This window comes from Aureobasidium melanogenum, assembly GCF_000721775.1.
Source record: "Aureobasidium melanogenum CBS 110374 unplaced genomic scaffold scaffold_21, whole genome shotgun sequence".
Lineage (NCBI taxonomy): Eukaryota > Fungi > Ascomycota > Dothideomycetes > Dothideales > Saccotheciaceae > Aureobasidium > Aureobasidium melanogenum.
The window spans coordinates 81446-96149 of record NW_024470073.1 but is presented as its reverse complement, the minus strand read 5'-3'; the positions used below and the strand labels follow the sequence as shown (position 1 = coordinate 96149).

The 14704-nt window shown below is 50.7% G+C and overlaps 5 protein-coding genes across 5 annotated transcripts; 3 read left to right on the top strand and 2 right to left on the bottom strand.

The window, feature by feature from the left end:
* Window positions 1-2009: 2009 nt before the first annotated feature.
* M437DRAFT_54923 (DUF1752-domain-containing protein) lies at window positions 2010-3785 on the top strand (the record flags this gene model as incomplete). Its single annotated transcript, XM_041022768.1, has 3 exons — window positions 2010-2109; window positions 2176-3395; window positions 3447-3785. 3 exons carry the CDS (start codon window positions 2010-2012, stop codon window positions 3783-3785), a joined length of 1659 nt encoding a protein of 552 aa, XP_040877125.1.
* Window positions 3786-5112: 1327 nt separating this feature from the next.
* M437DRAFT_77537 (uncharacterized protein) lies at window positions 5113-8378 on the top strand (the record flags this gene model as incomplete). The annotated part of the gene is made up of 9 exons (XM_041026828.1): window positions 5113-5161; window positions 5248-5352; window positions 5543-7051; window positions 7102-7189; window positions 7242-7402; window positions 7451-7605; window positions 7655-7744; window positions 7804-7873; window positions 8305-8378. The coding sequence occupies 9 exons, from the start codon at window positions 5113-5115 to the stop codon at window positions 8376-8378; spliced, it is 2301 nt and encodes a 766-aa protein (XP_040877124.1).
* Window positions 8379-8870: 492 nt separating this feature from the next.
* On the bottom strand, window positions 8871-10682 carry M437DRAFT_77536 (MFS transporter; the record flags this gene model as incomplete). Its single annotated transcript, XM_041026827.1, has 1 exon — window positions 8871-10682. One exon carries the CDS (start codon window positions 10680-10682, stop codon window positions 8871-8873), a length of 1812 nt encoding a protein of 603 aa, XP_040877123.1.
* Window positions 10683-11109: 427 nt separating this feature from the next.
* Window positions 11110-12049, bottom strand: M437DRAFT_86938 (uncharacterized protein; the record flags this gene model as incomplete). Its single annotated transcript, XM_041028557.1, has 4 exons — window positions 11110-11193; window positions 11247-11622; window positions 11676-11991; window positions 12043-12049. 4 exons carry the CDS (start codon window positions 12047-12049, stop codon window positions 11110-11112), a joined length of 783 nt encoding a protein of 260 aa, XP_040877122.1.
* A 398-nt stretch (window positions 12050-12447) lies between these two features.
* M437DRAFT_86937 (uncharacterized protein) lies at window positions 12448-14321 on the top strand (the record flags this gene model as incomplete). The annotated part of the gene is made up of 5 exons (XM_041028556.1): window positions 12448-12457; window positions 12512-12529; window positions 12595-12821; window positions 12876-14133; window positions 14188-14321. The coding sequence occupies 5 exons, from the start codon at window positions 12448-12450 to the stop codon at window positions 14319-14321; spliced, it is 1647 nt and encodes a 548-aa protein (XP_040877121.1).
* Between the last annotated feature and the right edge of the window lie 383 nt (window positions 14322-14704).

The window sequence follows — 14704 nt, the reverse complement described above, 5'->3', positions numbered from 1 at the left end:
GGCAGCTCACCAAGATGAGGAATCAAACACTAGATGCAAACGCGTAGGTCAAGGAGTTGTTTGAGTGAATGCGACGAGACTTCGGTCCCGAAAGCAGCGGTCCGACTCTGAACCTATCGGAGCAGTGGCCGATCTTGCCCTATCCCGCAGCACATTTGCGGTCATCAATTTTGGACTTGTTCTTCTTCGAACGCGCACAGGGAAGCAGGTGTACAGAGACAGCAAAAGCTAGACTGACTCCACGCCCTACTCATAACGTTCGGAAGACTCTTGCTAGACGATCTAGCTCGAGAACCTGAGCTGCTGACCAAGATCGCAACGGAAGCGGAGGCTACCCCTCATGCCATTTACAGAATAAGGGTCCGACGACTGTTGCTGTATAAACGTTAAATCGGAACTTTCAGTAAAGTCACCATGTGCGCGCCCGGTCAAGAGGAACGCGGCGTTCTTGCCGCCAGCAACCACAAACAAAGATCTCATCTCGTGTCACAGGCACACCCCGGGTTTGAAGGGTCTGACAAGCGTTTTCTCCAAAGCTTCCCGCACACCGGGAAGAGTCATGAGAATCCCATAGCGGAGCAGACCGGGTTGCACATCTCATTGACATGTGGACGACCGAGTCTCCGAGGTAGACAAGGTATCATGTAACTTACATGTCATTGTAGGCCTACCAAATGGAGACAGCATCCAGGTCTTCAATCTTCGATAACTTGCCAAACAGAAGCCAGGCTCTGTGAAGTGGTCTAGCCTGGTTGCCAAGTCAAGACGAGATCAAACAGGCGGCGTCGGATGGGCTTCTTGGCCCTGTTAAAAGGCCGTATTGCAGGCCGCCGCAAAGGCACCGGTAAAGAACAGACTTTTCTGGCCTTCAAAACCTTGGTGCAAAATTCAGAGGCCCGCTCTCACCAGTCACCACAGCTCAAACCCAAGCCTGCCATGAGGTTGTCAGGAAGGAGTCACAGCCATGGGCGCAACACGTGGTCGTGGATATGTTGTGGCTTCAACGGCGCCTTCAAATCTGCGAAGTACCAACAACAGTCTTATCGACTGCCGATACCGACAATAGACAAGTGAAGTCGCACCTGACAGTTGCAAGCTTTTGTATTCTAGAGCAGGGCACCGTGAGCAGACCTGACTGTGCAGGTCGTCAGCAACGGACGTCGAGTCATGTACAGAAGAAAGAGGGTCTTGGGTGTGTTCCCAAAGCTGCAGCACATGTCCGACCGACCAAGCTGCATGCAAGAACCCCCTAAAATGGCGATCTTGGATTCTGGAAGATGCCCAGGACGGCCAACACTTCTAGCGCCAGATGAAAGTACATGTTTGGACAGAAGCGAACGGTGTTACAAAAGAAAGGCGACGTGACCAGCCAGCGCACGAGTGTGAATGAAACCAAAACCAAAAGCAGGCATTCAATCGGCCAGCGAATCGGTCACCAGTCAAGAGAGCGCAGGGTGTAGCATTCTTCGAGCGGTAGTCTGTCTGGAGGGCGTGGTCCCGAACAGGCATGCCGGTACAAAGATTCCGAACGAACCGAGGCGTAGTTGTTTTTTTGCGAGAGCCCGAAGTGCCACCTTGCGGGTTAGCTCAGCGCCAGCTGATCTAGCGGGAGCCACAAAAAGAAGAGTGTTCCTTGACGACGAAAGCACGGGAGATTGGTTAAGTAAGTCGGCCTCCCACCTTCTGTCCCTTTCGTCGCCCCCAGAACGCGCCCACGTAACTAGACACACACCCCGCACAACTGGGTCAGATCCAATTGCCCAGTACCTCGGATTGCCGTCGCTCTCAACTCTTGCCTCGACATTGCTCTAGATGCTGTCGCAATCGACTGCGTTACCCATCAATCCGGCTCCTTCCACTTCCGGACCCTTCCTGTTCTGGCGATCCGCCTGACGCAACACATTGTCCGCAAACAGAGTGCCCCAAGAGCCTCCACACTCTAGCATATACCTCGCCTTCGCTCACCTTTTACTCCGCCCAGCAGCGCCTGCTGCCCTATACTCACCGCCATGCCTTTCCGACCCCAACACTCGTTAGTCATGATTGACGTCGACAAAATGCATACCATTGACACTCGTTCCGTCGAGGACCTCTTTGGAATGTGGTCAGGTACTACTGCAGCCAACGTTTCATCCCCCTGTCGATTGTTGCTGACAAGATTCGTCGTCGGTACAGTTTTTAACAAAATCTCAGACGCAATGGAGGATGGTAAGCGACTTGAAAATCTCAGCTGGCGTCTATGGAACCGCGAGACATTCGTGTGTTCCCGCATGCCGCGCGCGCGGAAGAACATTCCTCTGCCCGCCCTTTCGAGCAGCGTGTCGTCGTCGGACGAGTCGGACGAAGAAGACGTGTCGTCACTGCTGCCTTCCCCTGTTGTGAGACCCGAGTTGAGAAGGAGCGAGTCCTCTGAGCATCGTAGCCGAGGCCGCCAACAAAACCACATCACGCCTATTGACCTCGAGAAGATGGTCATTTCCATCAAGGAAAAGAAGAGTCTTGAACCGCTATCAGCTTTATCCATGCCTTCGCCTGCTCTGCCGAGCCCGACACCTTCTGATGATCGCCAAACACCTACCGCCACGAACCCAACGAAATCTGCGCCGGCACCTTCGCCTGCATCAGTTTCCGAAAAGCCTGCCGCCACTCCCATCCCTACCATCGCCGCACCTAGTCATTTGGAATCGTCTACCTCTACTGTCAGTAGTACCGACTCCCAGGCCATCGCATCGTCTTCCGAAAGCTCGTCCACCGAGATGAGCACCCACAACATCGTGCGAGGCTTCAGACCCGAGGTGCCTTCGTCTTACCGCTCTCAAACAAACCTCGCTGCAACTCAACCGACGCCCATTCTCAAGACCTCGCCTCAGTACCGCCCGGACCGCCTCAACCGCCAAAAGAAGGGCGCAACCTTCACCCTCGGTGCCTCTTCCGGTGAAGAAGAGAGTTCTCTTGACAGCCACATGGGACGCAACAGCGTCGGCTCGTTATCGACCGGCATTTCGCAGCCACCAAAGAAGCACGCATCCTTTAGGGATATAATCCAGGATAGAGCCATCACCGACAGTCCTGTATTTGAAGAGTCCGATGATGAGGATGACGATGATGCTTTCGAGAGTGTCATTGAGGAGGACGAAGACTCATCTGACTGGGAGGATGATGATGTTGGTGAGAGTGGTAACTCTTCAGCCGACGAAAACAAGAGCATGTTCCGTCGAGTGGACTCGCAGCCCAACCTGATCTCGCGTCGCTCTTTGCTAACAACCATGATGCACGAACCGGATCGTGCACGCGCCATGGCAAGCGCTGCGTCGCGCTCTACTCCTGCTCTTCGACGTTCGCGCGGTGCTTCGCCCAACGGACCCTCAGCCACTCCATCACCACATCGTCGGGAGGTCGAGCGTTCTGGCCCGGATATCACCTCGCATCCGTCGCAGCTCTCTCAGCACGCTCAAGAGACCTCAGAATCCTCGCAACCACGACCAATAATCATGACGACCTCAAACACACATCAACCTGCTCTTTCACCACGAACCACTAGACGAAACATGCTTTCCACCGAACTGACAGAGTCGCTACGAAAGAACCTTCTCTGGGAACGTCAACACAAGAGCTCCAACAACTTAGCCGCCATGAAGCGTAGACACACCTCTCACGACATTAAAAATCTCAAACAGCACCCTGAGCCACAGATGGTCATGTCGGTTAAGGAGAACGACAAAAAGAAGTTCTCCAACGAATACTTTAACCAGGGGCTTCAGGAGTACCACGCCAAAGGCTGGTAAACTGTCTTCTCTTCTTCAAGCCTTACTTGTTTCATTGCTACTGCATTTTAGCGACATGCATCGTTCTTAGTTTCTCTCTTCTTTTGCATCAGCGAGCAGGCATCGCGTGGGTTTTTGGATTCTATTTTCATGCGGTCACGGCATTATTCTCTGGCAATTGCCAACAGAAAAGAATTGTTTTTTGTTTTCGATACCAACGTGTGGTCCTCTTTTCCTATTCCTTTCTTACCTGCTTTACAATGCTTATTGTCCAGTCTTTTGCGTCAACAGACTGCTTAGTTTGCTCTCGGGCCGAATGCTGTCAGGGGCCACACGTTTGCAGGCGGCGGCGGCTGAGCTGACATCAAAACATCGTTGTACGATATACATAGGCTCTACATTCGTATGGAAGGGCCGATGCGCCGAGGAAATTCAAAAGTTGCAAAGCTTCCAGTCCTTGTGATCACGATCCTGCAGTTGTGCCGTCGTTGGCGGCACTTCTGAGTGCTGTGTCAGACGCAAAAGCAGTGTGCGACTCAAGCTATGTACCTTTTCACCGCTTCTTCGATCCCACTATGAATAGAGTGAATGCAGGCTCTGAACGCAGGCATCTCTGACCTTACCGTACAACAATACAAATCAGACAAAGGCAATTTTTCGTTCTCGTTAACTTAATCATGTTTGACGCGACTTTAGAACCAAGCTGTGGAGACTCTGGAGGAGCGCGCCGAAACTGCTACAATGACGTGTGTTGTGAGCATTAAAAGATCTCGACGAGCCTGAGCTCAACGGCTTGTTCTGTTTTTGCCAATTGATTCATGATGCGTAGTAGATCCATATGTCTGTAAGTAAAAACGGAACTGTCGGGACGACCCCCAACCATATTTACACGTTGTGATATTCTCGGCGGTTCTCAACCTCGACATTTGTCGATGGATCGCTAATTGGGACACAGGCGATTGTTGAATGCAGCCACGTCCCACATCAATATAGGCCCGACATGATCGAGATGTGCAGCTGCCTATACCGGTAGTCGTTTCGTGCAGGATTGCCCTTCTAGGCTATATTACCGTGAAAGTAGGATAGGATACAGGCGATTTGATTCGTCGAGACTGCATCTCGCTCATGACTCATGAATAATTCATGGATGACAGCATCTCAGGCTCGTCATCACATGTTAAAACCAAAGCTGTGCGTGCCTTTCCAATACAACAACGAGTCCCATCGGCCTTGTACAGAGAGGTCAGAAGCACGTTCAAATCGCAGAACGTGATCAGGTTTTGCGAGCGAGTCTTGTACAAAACAGTCGCCAGTGGCATTTTCGTGTACAAAAAAGCCACAGCGGAAAATGACAACAGAGCCGCCTTCGGCTGCAGTGCAAGGGAGCCAGGAAACGGGTGAGTTCGATTCGGACCTTTATGTGCTGGCATTCCACGGAACCATGCGACCAGCGAAATGGTCATCTGCTCACAGTTCTTCGCAGATGCAGTGCTGGCAACTGAACCTCAGACTGGGGTAAGTGTGCCAAATCAACCACATGCAGGTCAGAAGAAGAAACAAGTGTGTCGTTATTTCAACTCGAAAAGAGGTTAGTCGCATATCGTTTCTTCAATTTCTTCTCGACAACCAAAGCGCTGCTTTGGCCAGTGTGCTGTGAAGGAATGCTGGTCCATTTATCTGACAAAAGGTACCTGACTGGCTACTTCAAGGACCATGGGAATGCATCTAACGTCCGATTGATCTTTATCTATAGTTTGCTTACCAGCTGTGGCAAGTAGGTTGCAAGGCAGGTAACCAATGCTCATTTGCGCACGTACAACTAGCAGAACCAACAATCTCTGAAACCAAACCTCGAGTCCCAAAGCAGAAAGCTACGGGTGTGGATGGCAGCGATACTGCCACTCCCAGACGTCAGTATGAGCCTCAGGTTGACCGTTCCAAAGTGGTCAGTAGGCCCACTCCCAAGACAGAGAAGGAGGATCCACGAGTATTTCAGATGGGTCAACTTCGTCGTCGCTTTGCTCCCATGGAAGAAACTCTCGAAGATGCCACTCTTTTCAAGTTCAAACTGGCTCCTAGCGACCCCGACTTTCCATTTGACCTTCCCTTCCTGGATTGCTCTCTTACTATACCATTGTCTTATCCGCGAGCCAACCCAAGTTTGCGTATAAACAACCCGGAGATGCCACGCGGATTCCAACTCAACGTTGAACGTGGATTCGACCAGATTGTTGTTGATTCACCGAACGCGACCCTTCTCGGCGTTTTCAATCGTCTCGACAAACAACTCGAGACGTTGCTCTCCGGCGAGAAGGCTGACACTGTGAAGATCATACGAAACACACCAAGAGCCGAGCCTCAAACGCAGCCTCGACCTGCTGCTCCTGCTCCCAAGCCGCAGCAAGAACCGACTACTCGCAGTACACAAAACACTCCATCTTTCACTACCGAACAGAAGCTGCAAGCTGAAAAGAAGCGTCAGACCGATACCAGACAACTTGTTGCTAGATTGGGCCGACTGCCAGGCTTCATGAAGTCTCCCGATGATGTATCGTTCACCATCCCCTTCGAACCTACGAAGAAGAATATGTTACCGGAAGCTCTACGGAACCAGAAGTCGATCCGACTAGTTGTGCCGCAGCTTTACAATTTACATCTGCCTCGAATTGAGGTCAATGGAAACCACGATGCTGCAGCAAGAGTCCTTGAGCAGGCGTTTCAAGAAAGAGTCAAAAGTGAGACTGGATTAAACTTGCTTGCTCATATTAACTACCTTACTCAACATGCGCATACGATGTCCATCGCTAGAGTTCCTACCAATGTACCCGAGGCACAAGAGAAGCCTGAGGAGCTGCCCAGAGCAGGAATTGTAGTCCCAAGATCAGCCCAGCTCCCTAGTGATGTCGTTGACCATGCTTCTGACAAAGCTCATATCCATGTCATTCCAAGACCTCCTGAATGGACCACCGACGGTCCAGATGGTTGGAGCAGTGACGATTCTTACTCTTACGACAGTGGAGATGAAACAGAAGAGGAGGATGCCGGTCAATCAGAGGAACCAACAGCCAATACGTCTGGGCTCGCTGAGCGTGGCATTATGTTATCATTCCCCAATCTGGAGTTATACGGCTGTGAGCTTTTGGAACTCGTCTCGCTCAGCATCACGGTCAAGTGCGAACGTTGCAAAGATCTACTTGACGTTCAGCGGCTGAGAAACAATACCAAGGGAGACGTTACTGGTATGCGTGACGAAATTTGTAAGAAGTGTGCCAACACCCTTGCAATTGGTACGAAGGTCGATCAAACCTCCATCTTTGAAGATGACTGACATCGATAGGTTTTCGAGCGGACTTGATCCATCAGAACTCAGTGAGGGCTGGATATCTGGATCTTGATAGTTGTACAGTTGTTGACATGCTCCCAAGGCAAGTATGCAACATAAAATATGTAGCATACCATGACTGACTAATGTTGTAGCAATTTCATTCCGACGTGCTCAGAGTGCTCCACATCTTATCCAGCTCCAGGCGTTGTTGGAGTTCGAGGAGACTCGATTCTGGCAATTTGTAGGGAGTGCCATCGTAAGATGAGTTTCCGCATTCCAGAAACCAAGTTCTTGCACGTAAGCGCCGCATCAGGTAGGTACATGTCTTAAAACTCCAGAAATCGTAGCTGATCGATTGCAGTACGAGCAAGTCGCGCGCCCACACGTAGAAAAGTCAAGGAGAATCTGGGCATAGTCGCCGGGCAAGAATTGCCCAGACGTGGTCGTTGCACGCACTATGCAAAATCGTATCGATGGTTTAGATTCTCATGCTGCAGCAAGGTCTACCCGTGCGACGTAGGTTGAACAGATCCTGATGACTGAAGACATCACTAAACTTTCGCAGAGATGCCATGACGAGATGGAGAGCCATCCGAATGAACATGCTAACCGCATGATTTGTGGCTATTGTTCCAGAGAACAAAACTATAGACCGGTTTGTGACTAGGGTGTTTCCTATACCAGCAACATGCTAACTGCTATCTTACCTGCTAGGATGACTGTCATTTCTGCCGCTCTAGCCTCATTGCGAGGGTAGGCCATGGATTCTGGGAAGGAGGCAAAGGTAAGACGATTTCTTCATCATTGCCCCCCATCACGTCCTCGATCTTTCCATCGAATTCCACCTCACCTCAGCATCGTCGATGCGGCAAAATTGGCGGCTGTTTCTTCGCATCGGCAATGACGTTTCTGGCGTATGACCACAACCCCATGGTTTCAGGCAATCTCCAGGTTTCCCCGCGCACTGGTGTGAAAGCCTAAACCCCGTACCTTTGTATACGATGCTTCTAGCGCCGTGTGGCATTTTTCCAGCTGGGACCTGCAGAAGTTCACTGTCACGTCCAGGTGGACACAAAACGCTTTGATCATGAGGGCTGACGTACGACCAGGTACTCGGGACAAGACTCGGATGAGCAGAAAAGGCAAGTACAACCAACCTCGTGTCCTCGTGCTTGACCATCATGAGCTTGCCTTGGATCGCGTGACTTGACAAAGATGCTAACAAATCTTGGCTCTCAGACCCTCGTAAATACAAGCGAAGACCTGGCACCAAAGTTGGTGGTAGCTAAGCGAGAAAGACGAAATTAGCCTTCAGCTCGAGCGCATGACTTCTTTGACTGGGGGCAGAAATGGCCAAAAGCCGTGTGGTTTTGACGGATTTTATGATTCTCGATGGAATCTCTGATCGCGAGAATCATGATCGGCGACTTTATGCGCAGGATGTGGTCCACAGAATGGCAACAATGTTGGCATCGTCACAGAGGGAGCTCGCATATGCCCATAGTAGGGAAGCACTAATGCGGGATGGATATGTCACGTCTGCTCATTGCTTGGCCTCGACATAGTGGCTTGAGTGGCCCTCGTTCCTTCAAGCCACGCAAATCGGTTTACAGAGATTCTAATGCAGCATCGTCAATTCTCGATAAGTTACATGATGCCTGCCTTCGAATGCTCTGTTGCTTGTAACAATGTGTGCTTCGACTGCTTGTTACTTCGACTGCTTGTCACTTCGACTGCTTGTGCTGTCGCATAATGTGCTGAGAAATAAAATTCTGGTATGCTCAAGGTAAACTATTTTGTTCTTGCTCCTCCTTCTCTCCTTCTAGCCAAATTTCGTGCCCATCTCCGTCCTTGACAAAAAGACCAGCCACAGCCCCGACTGTCGCGAAACATGCCATACACCACCACGACAGCCCGACTACGCCACGTCGTAGTCCAACTCCGTAGAGATAACTCAAAAATAGCGGGCCAATAGTGCGGGCGGCCGAACTTGCACTCTGGCCTAGGCCATGCACCGTTCCCAAAACGGATGGATGCGGCGAGGCGTTGTTGATCAGAATCGCCGTAGCAGGCAGCGCAAATGTCCTCGCAGTCACTTGGATGCACAGCACAATGATGATTGAAATCCACAACAGCGGTCCGGAGGCCGCTGCAGGTGGAGTAGAGCTTGTTGGTACGAGAGAGAGAAAAGGGACCAGAAAATATGCCAGGGGGAACAGACAGAGTGAGAGCCGGAAGGAGGTCACTGTACCCAATCGGAAGGACAGTCTAGGGTAGAGTAGCAACTGCAGCGATATACCAACAACGCCTAAGATGGCTAACGCAGAACCGATGCGTGCAGGCGGAAGCGCCAGACCACCTGTCCAACTGAAAGGCGGGTGTGGTTTGTAGTCCGAAGGTATGCCTAGACTTGAGTTTGCATCTGTCCCATTATTTGTCTGACCATGTGGCACATATCTTGGTGTTGACAAGAATACGAACCAGAGGCTGTTGAAGGTGCCTACGTGACCAGCCAGCAGGAAATGAGCTGTGAATGTGAAGAGCACATTGGCGGTCCAGATGCGTGAGAATGGTAACTTCCTCCTGACCTGAGGTAGCCTCGGCGTAGGGGGTTCGTCGGTTGGTGATTGCATCTCCATTGTCGAAGAATCCAAGTCATCACTGGATACCGCTTGATAGCTTTGATCGAATCTATGTCGGAACACAACCCTTGCGATCCATCGTCCGAACCATATTCCCAGATCTGGCTTATCTCTCAACATTTCGTGTGACTCTTCGAGTCCCAGCAGCACGACCATTGCCGATAAGAAGAGAAACACAGAACTAACAAGGTTTGGAAGAGCATATGGCCACTGCTTTAGCCATGCGATTGATCCAAAAGATGAAGGATAATTTCCTGCTGGATCGGCCAACAGCCCGCCTAGAATAGGTCCTATAATAACACCTATGTTGAAGGTCATAGGAAGTAGAAGGAACGCTCTCGATTGGTATTTCTTGTCGCGAATTATTTCGGAGATCATTGTTCTCATCACGCCGATGTTGCCATTGAGTGCTCCACCGAGGGCTCTCCAAAAAAGTGCCACAGCAAAACTGCTGCTAAAGCCGAAGCCCAGAGCGCCAATTCCAGTACCCAAGAGTCCGACTAGGATAACTCTTTTGCGACCCATATGCTCCCAGTCGGCCATCCTACCCCAGAAAACGGCTGTGCAGAATTGGGCTCCTGTAAAAGCAGCTTGAAGCATACCAGCCTGATAAGATATGGTGCTGTCTGGGGCAGATGGAGAGAAGGAGCGGAGTTGATAGAACATATAGGATTGTAGAGAGGTTTGTGTCAGCGGTTCTGATAACCGAGCCATGGTGAGGATGAATAGTTGATCTTTTCGAGGCAAGCTCTTCCATGAAACAGGTTCGGGCTTTTCAGATAACTGATGAGGTGGTTGACCAGCGAGCGTTCTTTCTTCTTCCTCTATAGGCAATGTCTGTGGGCCATCTGGCGCATAAACATCAGGCTCAGCAACATCTTCGTCGAGATCATAATCTTTCGGTACAGCCGTTAAGCGTTTTGGGTCAATTGAAGAAGCGCGACCGACCATCAGGTGTGAACCGACCGAAAGTAGGTATTCTTGTAGATAGTACTAATGGTTGTTATTGAAATGTAATGTCAGTTTCAGGATTGAAAGCGCACGAGAAAGAAGCAGATAAGAGTCAAGACGGGTAGAAAAGCAAACCTAAACTGGGCTATTCGGTTGGTTCGGGTACACGTCACGTGCGATGTTAGCGGGGCATTCAAGAATCATTGAACTGAGTCTTGACGAGAACGAGATTAGAAACAGAGTGGATAAGTGGTGGAAAGGGGCATCGATTCTTCTAATTACACGATACCATGTTTGATGTGCCATGCGCTGTGGATGGCAAAACAGTCATGCTGCAAGATTCGTTAAAAGTGGCTGTGTAGAAGGCAAACTAGAGTGACACGAAAAGCAGCACTACTCTTCTGCGTCTGTGTTTGTCTTGAAGACCCTAGGCCTTGTTAGTGGAACGTCTTCGGCGATTGGAGGGTTTGGAGGAATTGCCGTACAACTTGGACTCGTAATAGTCGAGAAGCTATTATATGTTAGCAGTTGTGGCATGTGCTTTAGGGTAGATATAGCAGCTACCTTCTGAGGGCATTTTTGTCTACACTGCGCGGCAGTGTGCTGTGTTCTGGAGCCATTCTCCCAGAGCAGATAGATCATGAGGACGCCCTTATGTTCGCCCTCGTCAGGCTTCTCGACGGCGTCAATCAACTGTACGTGCTCCTCCCAGGAACCCTCGGGCAAAGAGGACATGTTGTTGTCTTCGGCGACGTCGGCGTCGACTGTCTTGGTTGATTTCCTTCCGCGCTTCTTTGTGGTAGATGTGGCAGCGACTTCTGGCGTGTCCTGAGCCATTGACTTTCTCTTTGTGCCCTTCTTTGCTGGCGTCTTTGGTTTCGCTGAAGGCTTGCCGCCTATTTTGTCCCAGTATGCTCTTAGTACATCCATAGCTCCGGATCTAGAAGAAGAAGATTAGTGCCAGACTGACAACGGTGGTTGGCCAGAGCTTACAGATTGTCCTCAGGCTCCCAGGTGAGGTCCTCCTTGAGCTCGTAGCCAAGCCACTTGACTTGATAAAGACAGTCTTTGCCGTTGTCAAAGGCGTGGTTCAAGATCTTCTCGACGACGTATTCGTCGGTGTCCTCTTCTTCATCGTCGTCGTCCTCAGCTTCGACGTCGCCGTTCTTGACATGTTCGTCTTGGACGATTTCTTCTTTTGCAGACTTGGCACTTGATCTCGCGGACTTGTTTGCAGCGGGCTTCTTGGGTGGTAAGACTTCGTCATCGGCAGATAGAGGCTCGGACATTTCGTCGTCTGAGATAGCGGCTGCAATTGGTCAGTGATGGAGGACGCATTGGGTTGTGAAAATAGGATTACGAGGCATGTTGAGAATGATCGAAGTGCTAGGATGTATGCGACCGGCGCGGAAGGAAAATAACGAATGCGACCAAAAGTTGTTGGCGAAGTGGAAATAGAGCTGGAGGGAGACGCGACGCTGGCGCAAAGCACGCGTTGGAAGGTGCGGAGGAAGGAGCGAAGCAAGCAAGCTGCGGCGCACGGACCCGCCGAACAGTGAAAGGGAAAGTCTGGTGGAAAGTGAAGGAGCGACGAAAGTCTGAGGGCCGAGCAGCAGCAGCAACAAGCAAGCGGTCGACATCACTCAACCACCGACTGAACAAGGCAACAAGATCAATACTCGCTCCTTCCTCTGCTCTCCCGCAACCCCTCCGGGCTTCTTCTTCCTTCGCCAACGCTCCTCAGGAGCAGCAACAACTGCCCGCCATGGCCATGCGTATGCAGAATCTCCAAATAATTTAATTGTCCTCCTTGCTGACATGTTTGACAGAACTTGATATGTCCAACGGTACTTCCCAATCTGCCTTACCAATCTCTCCTGCCAAACAAGACTGACGCAGCTGCCCCCCTCAGCCCAGGTCGCAAAAGATGAAAACGGCCGTCCCTTCATTATTGTAAGAGACCAGGGCAAGAAGAAGAGACAACACGGTAACGAAGCCGTCAAATCACACATCCTCGCTGCAAAGACGGTCGCTGGTATTGTACGCACCTCTCTTGGTCCTCGTGGTCTCGACAAGATTCTTATTTCCCCCGATGGAGACATCACTGTCACCAACGATGGCGCTACCATCCTTTCTCAGGTGCTTATCCACGTCCGTCTTCGATTGTCAAGTCCCTTCTGACCTGCTATCCAGATGGAAATTTCCAACCATGTCGCCAAGCTACTAGTCTCCCTCTCTCAATCTCAAGACTCGGAAATTGGTGACGGCACCACTGGTGTCGTTGTCCTGGCTGGCGCTCTTCTCGAGCAAGCCGCCGACCTTATTGACAAGGGTATCCACCCCATCCGCATTGCCGATGGCTACGATGCCGCTTGCGAGGTTGCCGTCAACCGCCTCGACCAAATCTCAGACACTATGCCCTTCGACAAGGACAACACCGAGAACCTCTTCAAGGTCGCAAAGACCAGTTTGGGAAGCAAGATTGTCAGCAAGTCACACGATCAATTTGCTCAAATCGCCGTCGATGCTGTTATGAGTGTCGCTGATCTCGAGCGTCGTGACGTCGATTTCGAGCTGATCAAGGTTGACGGAAAGGTCGGAGGTAGTCTCGAAGACACATTGCTCGTCAAGGGTGTTATTGTTGACAAGGACTTCTCACACCCGCAAATGCCCTCCGAGGTCAAGGACGCCAAGTTGGCCATTCTCACCTGCGCCTTCGAGCCCCCGAAGCCCAAGACCAAGCACAAGCTCGACATCACCTCGGTCGAGGAGTTCAAGCGCCTGCAAAACTACGAAAGCGAGAAGTTCGCCGAAATGATCCAACAAATCAAGGACACTGGCGCAAACGTTGTCATCTGTCAATGGGGTTTCGACGACGAGGCCAACCACCTGCTGCTCACAAACAAGCTCCCTGCCGTGCGATGGGTTGGTGGTCCCGAGATTGAATTGATCGCCATTGCCACAAACGGAAGGATAGTACCAAGATTCGAGGACCTCAGCGCCGACAAGCTTGGAACTGCCGGTGTTGTCAGAGAAATGACCTTCGGTACCACTAGAGAAAAGATGCTCGTCATTGAGGAGTGCGCCAACAGCAGAGCCGTCACCGTGTTTGTGCGTGGTAGCAACAAGATGATCATCGACGAGGCCAAGCGTTCGCTACACGATGCGCTCTGCGTCGTCCGCAACTTGGTTCGCGACAACAGAATCGTGTACGGTGGTGGTGCCGCAGAAATTGCCTGCTCGCTGGCCGTCGAAGACGCTGCTGTCAAGTCTCCTGGCCTTGAGCAATATGCTATGCGCGCCTTCGCAGACGCTTTGGACAGTGTACCCATGGCACTTGCCGAGAACTCCGGTCTCAGCCCCATCGAGACATTGGCCCAGATCAAGAGCCGACAGGCAAAGGAGGGCAACTCAAGGTTGGGTGTCGACTGTATGCAGACCGGCACTAATGGTAAGACTTTTCCAGATCAACGTGGTAGACTTACAATTACTGACTTTTACGCAGACATGAGAGAGAACTTTGTCATTGACCCTCTGATCTCCAAGAGACAGCAACTTCTCCTGGCTACACAACTTTGCCGTATGGTGCTCAAGGTCAACAATGTCATCATTGCTGGAAGCGATGAGAACGAGTTCTAGATCTTTTGATTCTTGTTGCATGAAATATCACTGATGTAGAAATACCATTGTTCAAAAGTTGCCTTCAACATAGGCTTGCCAAAAATTCTCAATCGCCTTCTCTATCGTCCAAGTTCTATGTAGCCAAAGCGGCTTTGTTCGCCACGGGTTTCGTCAAAGTAATAATGCTTGTGGCACAGGACAATTTAAAAGTGAATGTGGTCTAAAAGAGTAGTTCTTGTATGTCTAGCTAATAAAACGATTCGTTACGATCGTTTCCTATGCACGAAGAAAAGGGTATCAAAAGGGGGTTGTAACACATCAAGTAAAAGAGAAAAAGTCGGCCATGAGGAACGGGATATGAACAAAGAGGACATGACATAAAAAAGTGTTTCTTTAAGGGT